Source organism: Zosterops lateralis (genome assembly GCF_965231275.1).
Source record: "Zosterops lateralis genome assembly, chromosome: 9".
Classification (NCBI taxonomy): Eukaryota; Metazoa; Chordata; class Aves; order Passeriformes; family Zosteropidae; genus Zosterops; species Zosterops lateralis.
In genome coordinates, this window is record NC_139769.1 from 14,347,785 (window position 1) to 14,364,158 (window position 16,374).

Below are 16,374 nucleotides of genomic sequence, written 5' to 3' on the forward strand. Positions count from 1 at the left end.
CCGGGGCGGGGCCTCCCAGTGCCCGGGACGGGACCGGCCCCGCCTGAGGGCGCAGATACAGCTCCGCTCCGGGCGTTCGTGCTGTGGGCTGGAGGGAGGGCCGCTTCACACCGGGGTGGCGGATATTGGTGATGATACCCACTGGGCTCCAAGTTATGTTGGAGTTTATTTTGAGATGCGATGACTGAAGTTCCTAACTTAGTTCTTGCCAGCTGTTTGAGTGTTGACTGTAGCCTGGAGGATCAATTTATTAGTCCTGGTTCATTGCAGAAAGTGCCCGGGAACGGCAGTGAAGCCTGAGCATGGGGTGACATCGGGTAGTGCAAAGTGCAGCATCTTCCCTGCACACAGGGGCGATGGCAGGGCCGGGCTGTGCCCGCTGTCCCTGGAATGGCCTCAGGGGCGATGGCAGGGGCCGGGCTGTGCCCGCTGTCCCTGGAATGGCCTCAGGGGCGATGGCAGGGGCCGGGCTGTGCCCGCTGTCCCTGGAATGGCCTCAGGGGCGATGGCAGGGGCCGGGCTGTGCCCGCTGTCCCTGGAATGGCCTCAGGGGCGATGGCAGGGCCGGGCTGTGCCCGCTGTGCTGGGAATGGCCGCAGGGCGATGGCAGGGGCCGGGCTGTGCCCGCTATTCCTCCCCGGGCTGGGAATGCCCACAGGAGTGATGGGGTGTCACACTCGGGTCATTGTGGGAGCTCGCAGGTAAAGACACAGGCCCTGTTTAGTAGGTATTTCCCACTGACATGAGGAAATTTTAGTTCCACAGCACCAGGGTGAGACTTGCAAGGTCCGGTCACTGGAGCTGGAGAACAGGTGGATTAGAAGTGCCTGGGGCAGGGGCAGGAAGGGAATAGAGATCTGCTGAGATCAGGAGAACAGCAAGTGAGTTCAGCAGGATGAAAATCCAGAGGAGGTTTGTAACCTCAGAGGGGCTGGAAGAGCCTTCAAAGTGAGAACAACGAGGAAACTCCTGACAAAAAGTGAAAGATGGAAACAAGCTTTTAGCAGGGCCTGTTGCAATAGGACTGGGGGAATGGTTTTAAACTGAAAGAGGGTTGATTAGAGATGAAGAAGTTTTTTACACTAAAGGCGGTAAAAGCCTAGAACTGGTTAAGCAGAGAGGTGGGAGGTGCCCCCACCCCTGGAAACATTCAAGGTCAGGTTGGATTTGGGGTCTGGAGAAGCTGTCCCTGCTCACTGCAGGGCCTGGACCAGCCAACCTTCAAAGGTCCCTTCCAGCCCAACCCATTCCATGATTCGATAACAATGTTAGGACAGAACCATGTTTATAATATATTTATGGAGATGTTTTTCTGGCATGGTTGCCCAGCACAGTCACGTTTCCTTGGAGCGCTGCATTTGGCCAGCACAATGTGTTTGCTGCAGTTCACAATAATTGTCACTCTATCAGATCCAGGCCCTGCAAGAATCTTGTTTTGTGGGAATTCAGCTCTGTGTCTTTAGGAAAACAGTGGAATTGTATAGAAAATTATATTCTACCAAAGTGTTTTTATGAAAGGGGAGCAAATGTTAAGAGGAAGTGCTCTAGGGCAGATTTCTTAGAGCCACAGGGCTGTGATTTAGCAATTCCCCAGTTACTTAGGTGATACTCACTTGTGTAGAGGGTGTGGTTGGTTCTGTTTGCAGTTAGCTGGAAGCTTTCTGCCTCAGCACAGACACAACTTCCATTTTCATAAGTGGAATGAAGATCAGTACATGAAAAAAACTCCATATTTATGGAGTAACTTCTCTCATAAAAGATTATCATGAAATTCATTCTTAAAGAATGCTTCAATCAAAAAGAAAGTTAGAAAGCCCACCTGGCATTTGCTGTGGTCATATAAAGGGATCAACATGTCATTAAGTCAAACGAGACCTCGAACATCACAGGTGAGAATTTTTATACTTTTTCACCAAGATTTTTTTGATTTCACAACTAAACAAATAAATAAATGTATATATTAAGATAACATTCTAGAAGACCTGAGAGGAAAAAAAAAAATATGTGCTTTTGAAATAGTATACATAGAAAGAATTATTATCTAGTTCATATTAAGTAACTCAACACTCGCAGAAATATTTAATATAGCTTATTTGCATGGCTTCTAGCTAAAGGGAAGTGTGGCATCCTTGTCAATACTATCTGATTTTTACTAAAAATATCAAGACCTGGAAATTAGCAGTGCAACAACTACCACAGGTCCAAACACAGCCCAAGTAAACCTTGCTCAGAGCCAGCTTAGTTATTCTTTTTGCAGACATTAGCAGGAGCATTTTTGTGTTTCCAAAGTATTAACAACAGTCAGAAATATTTTGATTATTTTCTTGATGACATGATCAAGTTGTGGTGCTATTTGAATCAAGCTTTCAGGGCTTTGCATTTTTAATGAGATGAACAAAGGTAAGATTTCAGCTGAGGGATTCTCGTAGTCATGACACTCTCCAGAGTATCAATAGTTCTGGTAAGATCTCTCCATTGCTCTCACAGTGATACACAGCAGTAGCACAGGCTCTCTATTATCTCACTTTCATTGGGGAGCTTGTTCTAATGTGACTTATTTTGATGCTGTCAGCTAGCATTAGGTCACAAATTACTCTGCTGTCACTGTTCTCTCTCTGGTCATCACTCTGCGACAGTTCTGGTCTCACTGTTCTAGTTCCTGTGCTAATACCAAAGGAACCATTCCTGCCTACACAAATTGGAAGTCCACCTAAGCAAAACAAAGCATACAGGAAGAGGATGATAATACATTTACATCTGTTCTTTTTTTTTTTTTTAGCTGGTGGAGCTTCATGTTTTTTATGTTCCAGCAGAAGTGTGGAACTTCAAGCTGAACACAGTTCCTCTAGCTCTTACTAGCAAATTCATCTCAGCTGGATTTATAAGGTGAGTGTAGTTTTAGGTTTCATGTACATGGTAGGTCCTTCACACTGGCCTTCAGTCTTTTAGTCCAAAAAAAGTGTTGCTCTAGAGAGCATAATTTGTTGTCTAATTAAATTATTATTTCTGGAGGGTAAGTGGTGACCATAACTAGCATTACTTGCTAGTTAATTTGTACTGTATCAGGCTTAGCTCCCTTGCAGCCCATGTAGACCATGCAGCCCATGTACACCATTGAAAAGCACTTCCAAAGCAGTGCTGGTATTTCTGCAGATTGATTGATATTGTAAAATCGTATCTTACAGTCTTTCTGTCTCCTTGAGCCTGATTATCAAAAGCTGGAATTCTTTTGGGCAATGGGCCAGCTTCAGGACAGTGGCTTGATGAAGACAGGATAGCCTGTCAGTTCCCAGGAACAGGGATATGATGATCTGAGCTCTCTCAGTCCAGAGAAAGAGCTGAAGCCTTGTTTCTCAAGGGGAAGCATTACAGCCCATGAACCAGCGGCATTTCCTCTTTCTTCTTGAGCAGTGAAAGGCTGTGGACAACACCATGTACTGTCTGTGCTCTCAGGTTTAAAGGACTTAGTGAAAGAATACCCTAGTTCCTAGGCTCAAACCTGGCACAGGGAGTTGCATTTTTAATCTGTCATAATTTTATAAGTTTTATTTATACTCCTAAACACTTTGCTCACAAAATCTGTGTGCGTGTATTGTGGTAAGAAGTTGTAGAAAAATCAAATAACGTAAAGATGTGTATTGAAATGGTGTTTTTATGTGCATCTTGTCTATACCTGTGCAAAACCTGTCAATTCAGCTAAAACTGCAGGGAATAGAGGTTTTAATTAATTTGAATGGAGTCTTGTATTATCCATTTAAGACAATATACAGTGTAGCTGAAAAGACTGACAGCAGTCAGGTATGAACATGTAGGGCAGAATGTATTCATTCTCACAGCTGCTTTTGTTGAAAGGCTGCTCAAAACCAGAGAAAATAAATGCACATACCCATTTTGTTTGCTGTTCTAGTCTGCAGCAGAGGTGCAGAATACATGTCTGAAGTAACTTCATTTCACATCATGGACATCTGTCATTGCCCTATATGTTCTAGTGTAAATTTATTTCACTGAGAGATGATATTAAATTAGGATCCTCACTGATTTCAGTGGGTTTATGTCTGCCTGGGTATTGTTGCTTGCTAATGACTCCTAGATACTTGCTAACTAAGTATTCTATGCTTACTATGCAATGTTGCAGTACATTAGCATTACCAATAACTAGCACCTGGCCAGTGAATCACTGTCTTTAGAAACAAAAAATATTTTCAAAATCTTCTTTTATTATACTCCAGAAGAGGGAATGGCAGCCTTGCTGGTGCTCCCATGGCTTGGACGTTGTTGATAGCTCTGTTGTTCAGTCAGCTTGACAATCCTAGTGCTGTCTGAGTCAGCTTTACAAAGGATTCCTAGGTCAAAGTACAGGCCACTTCCATTAGCTGTGAAATTAGAGGATGATATTAAGGGTGTAATTGTATATGGTCCTGAGTTCTTTTTCCCATAAACTTGATTTCTCAGCCTTTGTGAGCCTTTTTTTTTTTTTTTTTTTTTCATTCCTCATTCCTCACCACAGAAGCCAAACTTTTATTATTTCTAGATGAGATGGCTGCAATGTATTCTGGTTTGCATTACTTTTAAAGAGATACCCTGAAGCACCTGACACCTGATATGTGTGACTGTTTCCTGCCAGCCAGTGGCAGCAAGTGACAGACTAATATTATTGTATTTTCCTAGCAGCTGCACTGGCAAGTAACTTTTAGATAAATTTCTGCCCTATATCTCAGGATCTGGATACCTAGGTATTTTCCCCCATTATACATTGTAGATGTGTCCACTCTGCAGACTTTGGTCCCCTCTGCTGCATCCCTGTTCTCCAGGGCAGTTTCATGATCTTGAGGAGGCTCCTTTAAGTTCAAGATATTTGAAATAATACAAGGGAAGCATTGTAGCCCACTTTAGTATTGTGTTCATGAGATGAAAGTGGTAGTGTTTTTACCTCATACTCGAGGTGTGGAGGCCTATAGGGCTGTTTGCAAGTGCAAACAAACCTTGACAGGTTAATGTTGAAGACATGTCCAAATGGAAGACCTGGTGGGTTCTTGTTTGTACTGTTTGCTGAGAGTGGCATGTGCTATCCCCCAGGCTGTGTCTGTGCACTGCTTGAGAAGTGAGATCTGCCTGGGCCAAAATCATCCTACCACCTAATCAGCGTGGATGATTAACAGTCTCAGGCCTGCATTTATTCCCTGGTTTCTTATATGGCAGCATAAAACAATTAGAATTGCTTACGCAGTGCTGCAGAGCTTTGGTATGCCTCTGGCACATTTGGATTTTTGTGCAGAGATGCTTTTTCATTCTGTAGTGATTTTTCTACTGAGCTCATTACCTATATGTTTCCATGCTTTCAAGTAGTACATTAAATGATGCAATTCATATTTGTGTCAGCATTCTCATCCTCAAAGCATGGTGGAAATGTTCACACTGTAGTGTTTGGTTTTTATTTAAAATACATTTGCATACACACATGCACACACCCAACTGTGAATTTGTGTTGGAGAAGACAAAAGCAAAGGAATGTGTCTGCTGCTTAAAGTGGACAGTGATGAAGGCTCCTGTGGCCCTGGGTGCTTGAACGGAATGTTCAACAGTCCTGGTCCAGCCCCACAAAACTGTCATTTATATGGAAGTACATGACTGTAGCTTCCAGTGTTGTTGGTATTCATCTGCAGATGAGCCATAGCATTCTGAAGAAGTATATTTCAAATTTTGTCTGCTTACATATTCTCCCTTTGTATGAGGCTGATAGAGTGTTAGTAGTTAATGTAAGGACACCCTCACAGTGCAGTGTTCTGACTGCCACACCAGCTCTCTGGCCTGTCTGTAACTGGGTTCAGTTCTAGGACATAGTTCCCAGTTTGGGTCATTTTGTCTGTGCAAGCCAGCACATACAGACCATTATCTTCCCTCTCCTACTAACTAGCCATCACCATTTAATCTTACAGATGTATTAATGAATGACAACATTCTAGGGTGTCTCCTCACATCACATTAAGAGCGCTGCGGGAGAAGCTCGGAGAGTACCTGGGTGGAGTGACAGTCACTGATAAATTCAGATTTTTAAAATGCATTGGGAAAAAACTAGCAGTGGTAAGTTATTTTTTTTTTTCTTTAGTGCTCTTCTGTTTTATAATGTAAAGCAGAGAATTCATTCCTGCAGATGGGATAGTATCACATAACGTAGAGATGACTTTAGGAGCACTTTTAGCATTTCTTTTAAACATGCTGCAGCATAAGCTCTTGTCAGAACACATTTATTTTCCCAAGTGCAAAGGCACAGCTGGACAGTTATATTAGAAATACCCTTTAAAGCAACAAGTGTAATTAATAATTGCCATCCAGTGAAAAGACGATATTTTTGATAAATCCATGGAATAAATACAATAAATCTGGTTGCATTAAAAACATCCTCTAACCCATAAGGCCATTATTACCTGTTCATGGTTGAGAATATGGCAGTTGACAAATTTGCAGTGGAAGCTCAGTGAGAGTTCCTCTAGTGGTTCCTGCTGTGACCTGCCCTAAAGCATTTAAGATATCATTCTCTGAATGAAAACTTCTCTGGATTTTTCACTGTTTAGTCCAAAAATACAGCCTGAGATGTAAGTAATAAACCCCCTACATTTGTGAATCATTGTTCCTCACATTGATCAATTCTACATATATATCTTAAAAAGTATAGCTAAAGATTAAATAAACTTGAAAATTAGTCCAACTGAAAGTTTGTTCAAAAACATAAGTCATTTATGTAAGTATAGAATGCTTTTTCCATGTCTCATTTCACCTCTTTCTCATGGATTTGGAAATTAACTACAAGCAGGAAATCTGGTGCCATTCTTTATTTCATTTCTAGTTGAATTATCATTAAAATCACTCTCACAGAAAACTAGAATAAATACTAAGTAATATGCAAAAACTAGGTGGAAAAACTTGAAAATAAACTTAAAAGACTGTGATACAATCTAAATTGGAAAGTATGTATATGTTTTCAATGAACTGAGATCTATTTAACTGGACGATAATAAGTAAGATGGTTAATTTTCTTCCCCACATAGTTCAGAGATAAATGGAGAAATTTTCCAGCCTTTATAATGTCAGCAAATGAATAAAATATTTTATGTTAATAGAGAATTAAACATACTGGTAGCATACATAAAGATTTATAGAGGCAAATGAAAGATACAGGTTTACTTTGAGGTATTTGGTGTTGCTTGATGTTTAACTTTGTAACAAAGTGTAAAGCAATAAACCAACTGCTTTATTTGTTGTTTAGGGTCATGGTAACCTCACTGAATTACATCTCCATGATCAAATATTTGTTAAGTGTTCTCTCCCCTTAGTCTTCTGTTTCACAATTCTAACAATGTAAGCAGAACCAAGAGCTGTGCTCTACTTGCAAGTCTTTTAAATGAAAAAATAAACTAAAATCATGTTCATTTCCTCTTCCTTTTTTGCATAGAACCTGTGTGTTTAATTGAATATTATTATTTGAATAAGCTCAGTTTTCTTTTCCTTACATTGGAGCACATCTTTCAAATATATATTGACTGTTTTAGACTTTTTTTTTTAGGACAGCTGTTAAAATGTGAAAGTTTATGTCAAAAAAAGAATATGAAGGAAGATGATAAATACAAGAAGACATAGGATAATATTAGATTTTTTTTCCATATACATAAAATATTTTGCAATACTGTATTAGGTGAATAGAGAAAATTATATGAGACTCAGCATTTCTGTCCAGATTCAGCTTGAAGCAATTTCTGATAAAAAAAGTTGAAAATTTTCTTTTCCTGTGACTGTTGGAACAGGTCCTTTGAACAATAAGAGAAAGTGTAAAGGATAAAAAAAACATTCAGTACGTGCATGTAATCTTGTGGGTCTGATTAAGATTTTGAAAAATAGACAAAGTTTCAGAACTATGTCAGAAAATACAATTGTAGTCTAAGATACTTTTTCCCCATAAGGCCACTACAGATAATAGTGGTGGTTATAAAAGAATCCAGTATGTAAAAATGACAATAGAATGCATATGTCACATGCAAGATTATTGATAAAAAAGTATTGTATTTGTTACTCTTCCATACTTTATTTTCCAAGGTGAAAGCAAAGCAGGAAACAGAACTGGAAGTGAAGTCATTTGCTCCCCCTTATGTAAGTACTAATTGGCTTGTAAAGTACCATTTTCAGAAAATTTACACTGCACATTTTCTTTGTCCTGTCAGATGAATATACTGTATATTTTCAGGCACTTAATCCTGAATTATACTTACTACCTGGAGTGGAATATTTTGAAGATACTTATTCATTACCATCATCAACTCAACAAAAACATCACATTATTGAAGAAGCCAATAGGTTTGGTCATGGATCAAGATTACCTAGCCTTTCCCAACAGAAACCTGAAAAAAGCAAATCATTTTTAGAAAGTATAAAAATCAGGCATCGGGTAGAAAGTCTGGAAGTGCCCAGTTCCGTGGAATGGGATGAGAAAGAATCTGTTCCAGTTTCACACACAAGCAATAAGCAAGACAAAAACAACAGCATTCCAGAAAAACAGTTTGGAGAAAAAGGTAAGCTTAACCAGTGTAGTGAAGGAGGATGATGAATGAGAAGAACAATAAATATTATGGTTAACATTTACAATAAAATAATATCTCTGTTTCATATTATCAATTATTATGCAGGTCAAAGTGGATCTGATGGATCTCTCTTTACTCCACGTCATTCAATTCCTGCAGATCAGGAGTCTGGAAAGTGTGGCCTGGTATTGCAGACCTCTGAGCAGAATCATCTCAGCCAAGATCAAGAAGAGTGCAGTGCTCCTAACTGGAATGACAAAGCCAAAGAAACTGCTCTTACTCATGTAAACCACAGTGATGGACAAGGCCAGGGTATCCAAAGACCCCAAAATCACATTAAATATCAAACGGGTACAAATGTTTGTTATTTTGGCTTTTTGCTAAAGCAAGAGTTCTAGAAAGTCAGCAAAGTAAAGCTAAGTTTTAAGAAATCTGTAATTAAAGTGTAAGTGCAATAGCACTATCAGAACAATATTCAATTTTTTAAAAATAGTTATGATATCGTTCAAAGAGATGCAGTTTTACCTTGTGAAACATCTCTGTGTGCTGATATAGAGAGACACTTTATTATAGTTGATAAATTTGTCTAATCACCAGAATATAAATTCTAATAATAAAAATACCTTTTATTTTTATTTCTTTTTTCTGTTATTCATGGAACATTTCCAAATCCTAGAGATAACATCACTTGCTATGTTGGAAAGTTGGAAAGGTTGGAAAGTCCAGTCATTGACAGTCAAATCAGTCTGATTTTTGCAAGTGTAATCTATGTATTTTTGTCATCACTATCCTGTCACAGAACTAGCAAACATGGAAAATAATGAGCACCAAAAAGATACAAAGTTAAGAAGAGATGGAACACAGGATGCTGAAATTCTTAAAATAGTGGAAGACCAAACTACAGATTATGTCCACAAAAAACAAAGGTTAGCAAATAATGATTCTTCTAAAATAATGGATAATATTAATTCTCCCATACAAACTTACTTTATAGACTTCAAATAAATGAAAGAAAAGGAGGGGGAAAAAATCATTTCAGTCAATGAACTTTCGCTTATTTTTTTGATTTTATCTTAGCTTGCAGAAAAACAGAACTGAGAAGATTAGAGTTGGTCTTGATGAAAAACTGGATAATCAGGTATGTTTTTCAAGGTAACATTCCTTGTAATCTTGAGCAATAAATATAGTCCTCCACCTGGAAACAGTCTAATTTTGTAAGACTGGTGACTCATAAATATGAAAGATTTGAGAATAATTAAGAAAAGTCAATTAATGCACTGCTACTTAGCAGATTTTCTAATGAATATCAACTATGTTTCTAAACAATTTAAATCTGCAATTACGAATTTTAGTTTAGAATTTGGCAGGTTTTGATTTCATAATTAATGAACCAGGGAGGCTCTTTTAAGGCCCTTAGTTCCTGGTCTTGCATGGGCATATCAGTGACTTGTGGGGTTGTGGACATGGACAAGAACAATTACCAATAGTCTGTAGTTTTGTCTGTATGTTCTCTGTGATGTAAATGTTCAGTGTTCTCATTTTGTTTGCAGAGATCCAGCTGTTTGTAATTTAGTCATCATGTGTACTGGTGACAGAATAAAGAAACCTACCTGCAGAAGTCAAATACAGCCCTCTCATTCACTCAGGCCACTTTCAGGGCATATGCCTTAATGAAACTATTCAGGATTATGGTTATGTACTTACAGTTGTGTCTTTTGACTCTATAGGGAGACGAAAATAAGCAGAATAATCTTACTTGTCCAAAAGAGTATATTTCACCTCCTAGTCCACCTTTTTTGGCACTGAGTGTAAATCCAGCTCAAGTTCCTGTAATTCAAGCACCAAGTGAGTACACGATTCCAAGAAATTGCAAGGAAGCGAACACTTAATCAAGACTGAAGAGTCAATGAAGACATAAATACCTACACTATACGTACATTCATTCACAGTATTGTTATGAATTTTAATTTATGATTAGAAAATTCTAGGTATTTATGATTGCATGGGCTGTCCTAGAGCTTGACAGGTTCCCAGCACTAGAAAACTCAACTTGTCAAGTTGTGGATGGAAGGAGAAAAGGAGGGAGATCAGATGAAATCTTGCAGTGAGAATGTAGCGAAGAAAATCATGAGTAGTGTTTCTGAGGAGGAGGATAGTGAGAAGTGTTTGACCTATGGTTGCAGGTTAGTGGAAATCTGAGGTATTGTCCTGCCAGCTGGAGTTTAAGGCAAGATTTTTCTACAGTTTATATTGCACTGTATTTTAAGCAGGAAATAGTCTTTTGGAGGCTTTTTTGGCTTTCTGGCAAGAGTTTGCAAAGTATGGAGTGAATGTATTTCTTGATTGCATAGATTTAATGATTTATTGTCTAAACATATAGAAAGATGTTTGTTTGTGTGTGTGTGAATGCCTGGATGCATGCTGGATTTCTCCCTGTTTCTAAAGCGTCAGCCATTCTGAAAAGTTAGATTAAAATGAAACCTGATTAAAATGAAATTGTTTCTACTGCTTGTTCTGACAGAGCTTTTGGCATAATTTGTGATGAGTGCATTACAAAAGTCTTAACTGATCCTCGTACTTAGACTATAAATATAATTGTAATATCCTTAGAAAACAAGATGGTAGAACAATTGCAACAAATGAAGAAAGACAGAAGGCACATGGAAAAAACTAGAGAAGAGCTGACCAAAAAAGCTAAAGGGCTGCTGGAACAAAATAAGCTGAGGAGATACTATGGTACACTTTTAATTTATTTTGGAATTTGGAGTGATTGAGAAATTACACTGAAACAAATGTGAAAATATTTGTCTCCTTGTCAGTGAGCTTAATTACAGAGAGAGCAGTTTGCTAAACAATAGCTCCAAAACTCATTTTGTGTAATAGCATGCTAGAAAAATTCAAGGTTGTATTGTTTCCTTCCACCCTTCCACTTTTTTTTTTTTTTTTTTTTTTTTTTTTAGCATATCTTATAAAGTTAAGGTTATTCTGGCTTTCACAAGCTATTCTCATGTCTCATGTATGTGCAGTGTCCAGAGTGTTCAGAGAGCTACTGCAGACTGTTTCTCTCTGAGGCCCAGGGCAGCTGGCATATTCTAATCCTGCCTTTAGCTGGTGCTTACAGAGGCTTGTACTGTGTTGATAGGGCTTCAGGTAAATTGTAGCATAATAATTTTTGTTCCTCCTATCCAATGGTATTCAGCTTATGACATGGAAGTTACAAGCCTTTTATGAAAAGTTTGACAAACCTTGGTTTTTAACAAGGTCAAATCTCACTGAAATCTCACACTAATTTTCTTCATAAAATTATTTTCAAGTTTATACTTAAAGCTATCTTCCATAAGTCACATCCCAGTTATACACAGATGAGATTTAATCATTTTGATGTTTTGAGAGCTTTCTTGGTGCTTAAATGTAGCTAAATCATTACAAGTCTCAAATATTACTTGTAGCTTGTTGGAAGGAGACAAACCAATTCTTTCAGTTATTCTCTAAGGACATTGCTGTGCCACACTCTGCAGCATGGGAAATTTGTATTTAAAAACCCCCAAACTTGGGTGCTTGAAGCAGTAACTCTGTAGTAGCATGGAGCTGCAATTCAAGCTAGAGTTGAGCCCCAAATGACACCTGCATTACCCTAAATAATGTTATCCAGTTAGGGAAAATAAAGGTTATCTTCACTGGCCAGGAGCACTTAGCTGCAGCACTTAGAACCCACAGAAAAGCCACACTGGATAAAACTTTGGATTTGGACCCTGTATTTTATCTCCCTGGACAGATAGAGCCTTTTGTTGCAGGTGTTTGTGTGAAAATTCAGTTCCATTTAGAGTGAATGTAATTTTAATGAAGTTTTTTTCATTAATGTTTATTTTAAAGACACCCTCTGCCATGTGTTAGTGTGTGCATTGGCCAGCTGAAGCTTGTGAGGTGAGCTGCTCATGACTTCAGCAGACCTTATGTAAAGGTGAACAAGACCAAATACTGTTACTGTTTTCCTGTGCAGTTCGTGAGGAATGGAAGAAGAAGTACTTTGAAACTAAGAAAGCTACAGTTTCACTGGAGGACACTTTAGACAAACTGGGACAAGATTTAGAGCTTTACCACAAGAAATTGCTCTTGCAATTGGAAGCCAGAGATAGCCCAAAACAACCAAACAATACAACAACCTCCAAGGTATTTGCTTTTATTTTTTATTATCTCTTTTTACACAGTCTGATGTTTTTGGTATAAAATATAAATTAAAGAAACAGATATATCACCAACCAATGACTTGTAAACTAACTTTAGCTCAGTGATCTGAGGGACAGAATTCCTTCAGGTCATTAGTCTCAAAAGGACTGCAGAAGTACTTCAGTGTGAGCATTTGGTTCTTTCTGCTTTCTGTTGGTACTTTTTTGTAACAAAATCCCCTTCTGTTCAGTATGGTTAATGGATTGTTCATTTCTACTTTGTTTCTATCATCCAAGATTCCATACAAGGACGCAATGGGGAGGAGGGTCTTTGGAGCACGCAGAACAAATCTGTAGCTTTTGAAGTGGTTGCACTTCAACTATTGTGCAACTGTGAGTTTCATAGGAAGTTCAGAGGGATTTAAAAGAGAAAAGATGAAAGAAAAGGAGGAAACACCCTTTGCAACCTTTCCAGTTGTGTCTGATAATTTTCTAGATGCATTAATGGAAGCAAGGCTGTTGACAAAAGTCCCTCGCCTAGGAAACATAAATGTCCCTTCCTTGCATCTGAAGGGTGTGTGCATGTCCATTCTAAGAGTATATATTAAATACAAACGTGTATTATTTGAGCTATCTTGAAACATATACAAAATAAAAATATGAATAGGGTTGACATGGCATTACTGGCTATGTTCAGATATGTTATTGCTCCTTTTGAGGGGCATATCAGGGGTGGGGTTTTTTTAATCTCCGTGGCTAGGCACTGAGAGGCCTTACATGAAGGATATGCACAATGCAGCATTCCTACAGCAGTTCTGTGGTGTCCAGCACCCAGAGAAGGGAGCCAGGATTTACTGAGCTGTCAGGCTGAGCACAAGGGTGCTCCCCACCCCTGGTGAGGACGTGCAGCCAGGCAGGCATCAGTCGGGTGGGAAAGCAGGTGAGCTGCAAAGAGGTTGTTAGAGGATTGTTTCTGAGTGGTGAAGTAACACCCAGTGAGGGAACAGATGCACTAATGCTGCACTTCAAGTTTGTTGTTGTTTCACACAGAATTACACAATCATCCGGATTGCTACAGTGCAGCATGAACTGGATCAACTGAGGAGGAAGCTAGATGATACAAAAATGAGACTTCTAATAGAAATTAAGGTACTCTGCCTTTTAATTAGAGCTGTCAAAATATGGCAATGTATAAAAAAATTAGAACTTCTCAGTTATTAGATTATGTAAATATTTGCTAAACAGTTCTTGTTTTATGCTGTTATTTTTAAGGTGTTAGGTGTTGTGACTTTAGCATTTGAGCTAAATTATTCCAGAACACCAGGTTATCAGATGACTTGGAATATATGGCATTCAAACAAATTAGATACTCAATGTACTATGTAAGCTAAGGTTCACAATCTTTTTCATAAAATTCCCATTTCATTCAAAAGGTAATTGAAGAAATACACCTGGTGTGGTGAGGCACTGAGCAGTAATAAATAGACCATGGCTAAAGAAAAAAAAAATGGTATGAAGGAAAAAAAACCAACAAAAAAAACCAACAACAACAACAACAACAACAAATTTAAAAAGAGAAAAGACTGCCTAAGCAGATGGCAGACTTCTTCATGTGTTTTATTCCATATCAGTGTTGCCTATGACTCTTTTTGGAAGGAAGAGGTAGTAGATCTATGATCTTTCAGCTCTGAAATCTTGAAATAGGAGTGCTCTACATCACAGAGATTGACCATACTCCTGTTTGCTGGGTACTCCAGGCTGGTTGTAATCATTATGACTCCTCCATTGTCTAGCAAGGAGTGGAAAGAACAATTAATTTTGCAGTTGTCTCAAAAACATCAAGGCAAAGTACAGAACAAAGTAGTGCTAGAACACATAAAATTTCAAAGATGAAAGTTGTATCTTGTGTTCAGCCATCCTGTATAAAATTCAGTCTTAGTTATATAAACCTATATGCATGTCAGCTCCCAAAAAAGCCATTCCATAAATGATGGGTTCTTTTGCAGATGAGAAAGCAGGCAGCATCTGATTTACGAGCACAGAAGAAGATTCATTCAGCTTTAATTCTCCAGTCCAGAAAATCAGGAATTTAAGAAGCTGACATGACTAACAATTGTGAAGTCTACAGCAGCTCTCTAGTGAATGTAGAAAAGAATTGCGGAGCATTTGTTTGTATGTTCTTGAAGTTACTTTGTAAAAAGACATTAACTATACATATGTGGAATTTGTATACTAGGCTACTGAGAGAATGCAGCTCACTTCTTTTTAAATCTCACTTACTGCAAGATTAGTCAGCTACTTAAGCATACAATTTAAGCTAGTAACATGTCTAAAACTAGGCTTTTATTTTTAAAGTGCAAATTAGTTAATTGTGTAACATCCCAGTGGTATGCTGATGTTCTTTGATTAAATAGTTACTAAGAAATAAACCTAAAATCTGTGACCTCCTGTTCTTATTTTCAGGCTTACACATTCCATTTTTTAGAAATTATTAAAATACAGTTTCTGTAGAACTACACAATCCATTATTTGGCTATTTACTGGAGTGTGTTTTTGCCTTTGTGAATATACCTATCTATAAATTACCAATGTATCATTACTGTATAATAATGAAGCATAAACAAAATCTCAGATAATCCGACTTTATTCCAGATCTAGCTGGTTTTGTTCCCTCTCTTATTAGGAAAGGCACACGGACATGAACAGTCTTCTGTAGTTTGAAAGTTTGCCTGAAAGCTTTCTCTTGGACCAGTATAATGATGATCCTGGTCCAATTTACACTCTTGCATATTCTGCCTTTCCTTAATTCCAAGGTCATGCATGTCCTGAGATGAACAATTCTCTGAAAAAGGAATCAGAAACATTTTCATAGGAATTTTCTTCTAGCTCTGCTGTTTGCCTCTTTGACAACCAGATGTTATCATATTAAGCAGAAGAATAACATGCTAGAAATTAATCTCAGCTAAAAAGCTGTCAAGGCTGTATTTATTACTGGAAATGAAACACTCATGGGAAATAAGTTATATGATAAGAAAATTATGCAGCTCTCAAAAGAATTGACTTAGAAATGTCTTGAGTCAAACCCCCCATTATCCAATTATTGTTAAGTCCTCTCTTAAAGATAGAATTTAACAAAGATTTTTAGTGCTAAAGGATTAAATAAATTATTAAAACTACACCCACTTTTGCTTAATTCAGGGTTGAAGCTCACATTCTCTATTTAAGAATTGTGTCTTATATGAGAGTAGGCTACTAGCTACTGGAAAATCAGAACCTAAATTTAAAATACAGTATTATCAATTATGATTCTTGACTCTATAGGAAAGAGAGTTTTATTATTAAGTCATCTGACCCCCAGAATTTTGCAGGTGAGATATTTGTGCCATTCTCAATTCAGCAAATATCCATCTCGCAGTATTGAAGCATTTAAGTAGTAATACACATTCTGAACTACATATATGTGTATAGAGATACATATATAGATATTAGATATATATAAAATGTAGCAGTTTCTCTTAAATCTTATAGAGTGGTGTTCTAGTGAAAAGCCTTCTGGTTTGTCAAGGGAATTTTTTTAGTTTCTGCAAGAGCAGTAGGTTTCACCTTCTGCTTTCTATCACCAGAAATATCAAGCAGCC

The 16,374-nt window shown here is 38.0% G+C and overlaps 1 protein-coding gene across 5 annotated transcripts; it reads left to right on the forward strand.

Annotated features, from left to right (window-relative positions):
• Nucleotides 1–38: 38 nt before the first annotated feature.
• On the forward strand, nt 39–16,349 carry SPATA1 (spermatogenesis associated 1). Of its 5 annotated transcripts, none has more exons than XM_083867374.1 (14): nt 39–115; nt 1,785–1,889; nt 2,780–2,886; nt 5,964–6,081; nt 8,089–8,142; nt 8,237–8,561; nt 8,676–8,921; nt 9,370–9,496; nt 9,648–9,708; nt 10,298–10,415; nt 11,181–11,306; nt 12,571–12,740; nt 13,787–13,885; nt 14,743–16,349. In XM_083867374.1, the coding sequence occupies exons 2-14, from the start codon at nt 1,854–1,856 to the stop codon at nt 14,827–14,829; spliced, it is 1,674 nt and encodes a 557-aa protein (XP_083723500.1). In that variant the 5' UTR covers nt 39–115; nt 1,785–1,853; the 3' UTR covers nt 14,830–16,349. The 5 variants fall into 5 exon arrangements, with proteins under 5 accessions (XP_083723500.1, XP_083723502.1, XP_083723503.1 ...); XM_083867375.1 differs by lacking the exon at nt 39–115 and adding an exon at nt 667–701 and having other exon boundaries at nt 1,803–1,889; XM_083867376.1 differs by lacking the exon at nt 39–115 and having other exon boundaries at nt 645–1,889; nt 8,730–8,921.
• Nucleotides 16,350–16,374: the final 25 nt, after the last annotated feature.

Bases quoted from the DNA above. Each gene is read 5' to 3' on its own strand.
- SPATA1 (XM_083867374.1), top strand. From the start codon at position 1,854: ATGTCATTAAGTCAAACGAGACCTCGAACATCACAG. The intron at 2,887-5,963 runs GTGAGTGTAGTT...ACAACATTCTAG, and splicing joins ATCTCAGCTGGATTTATAAG to GGTGTCTCCTCACATCACAT. The intron at 9,709-10,297 runs GTATGTTTTTCA...TTGACTCTATAG, and splicing joins ATGAAAAACTGGATAATCAG to GGAGACGAAAATAAGCAGAA.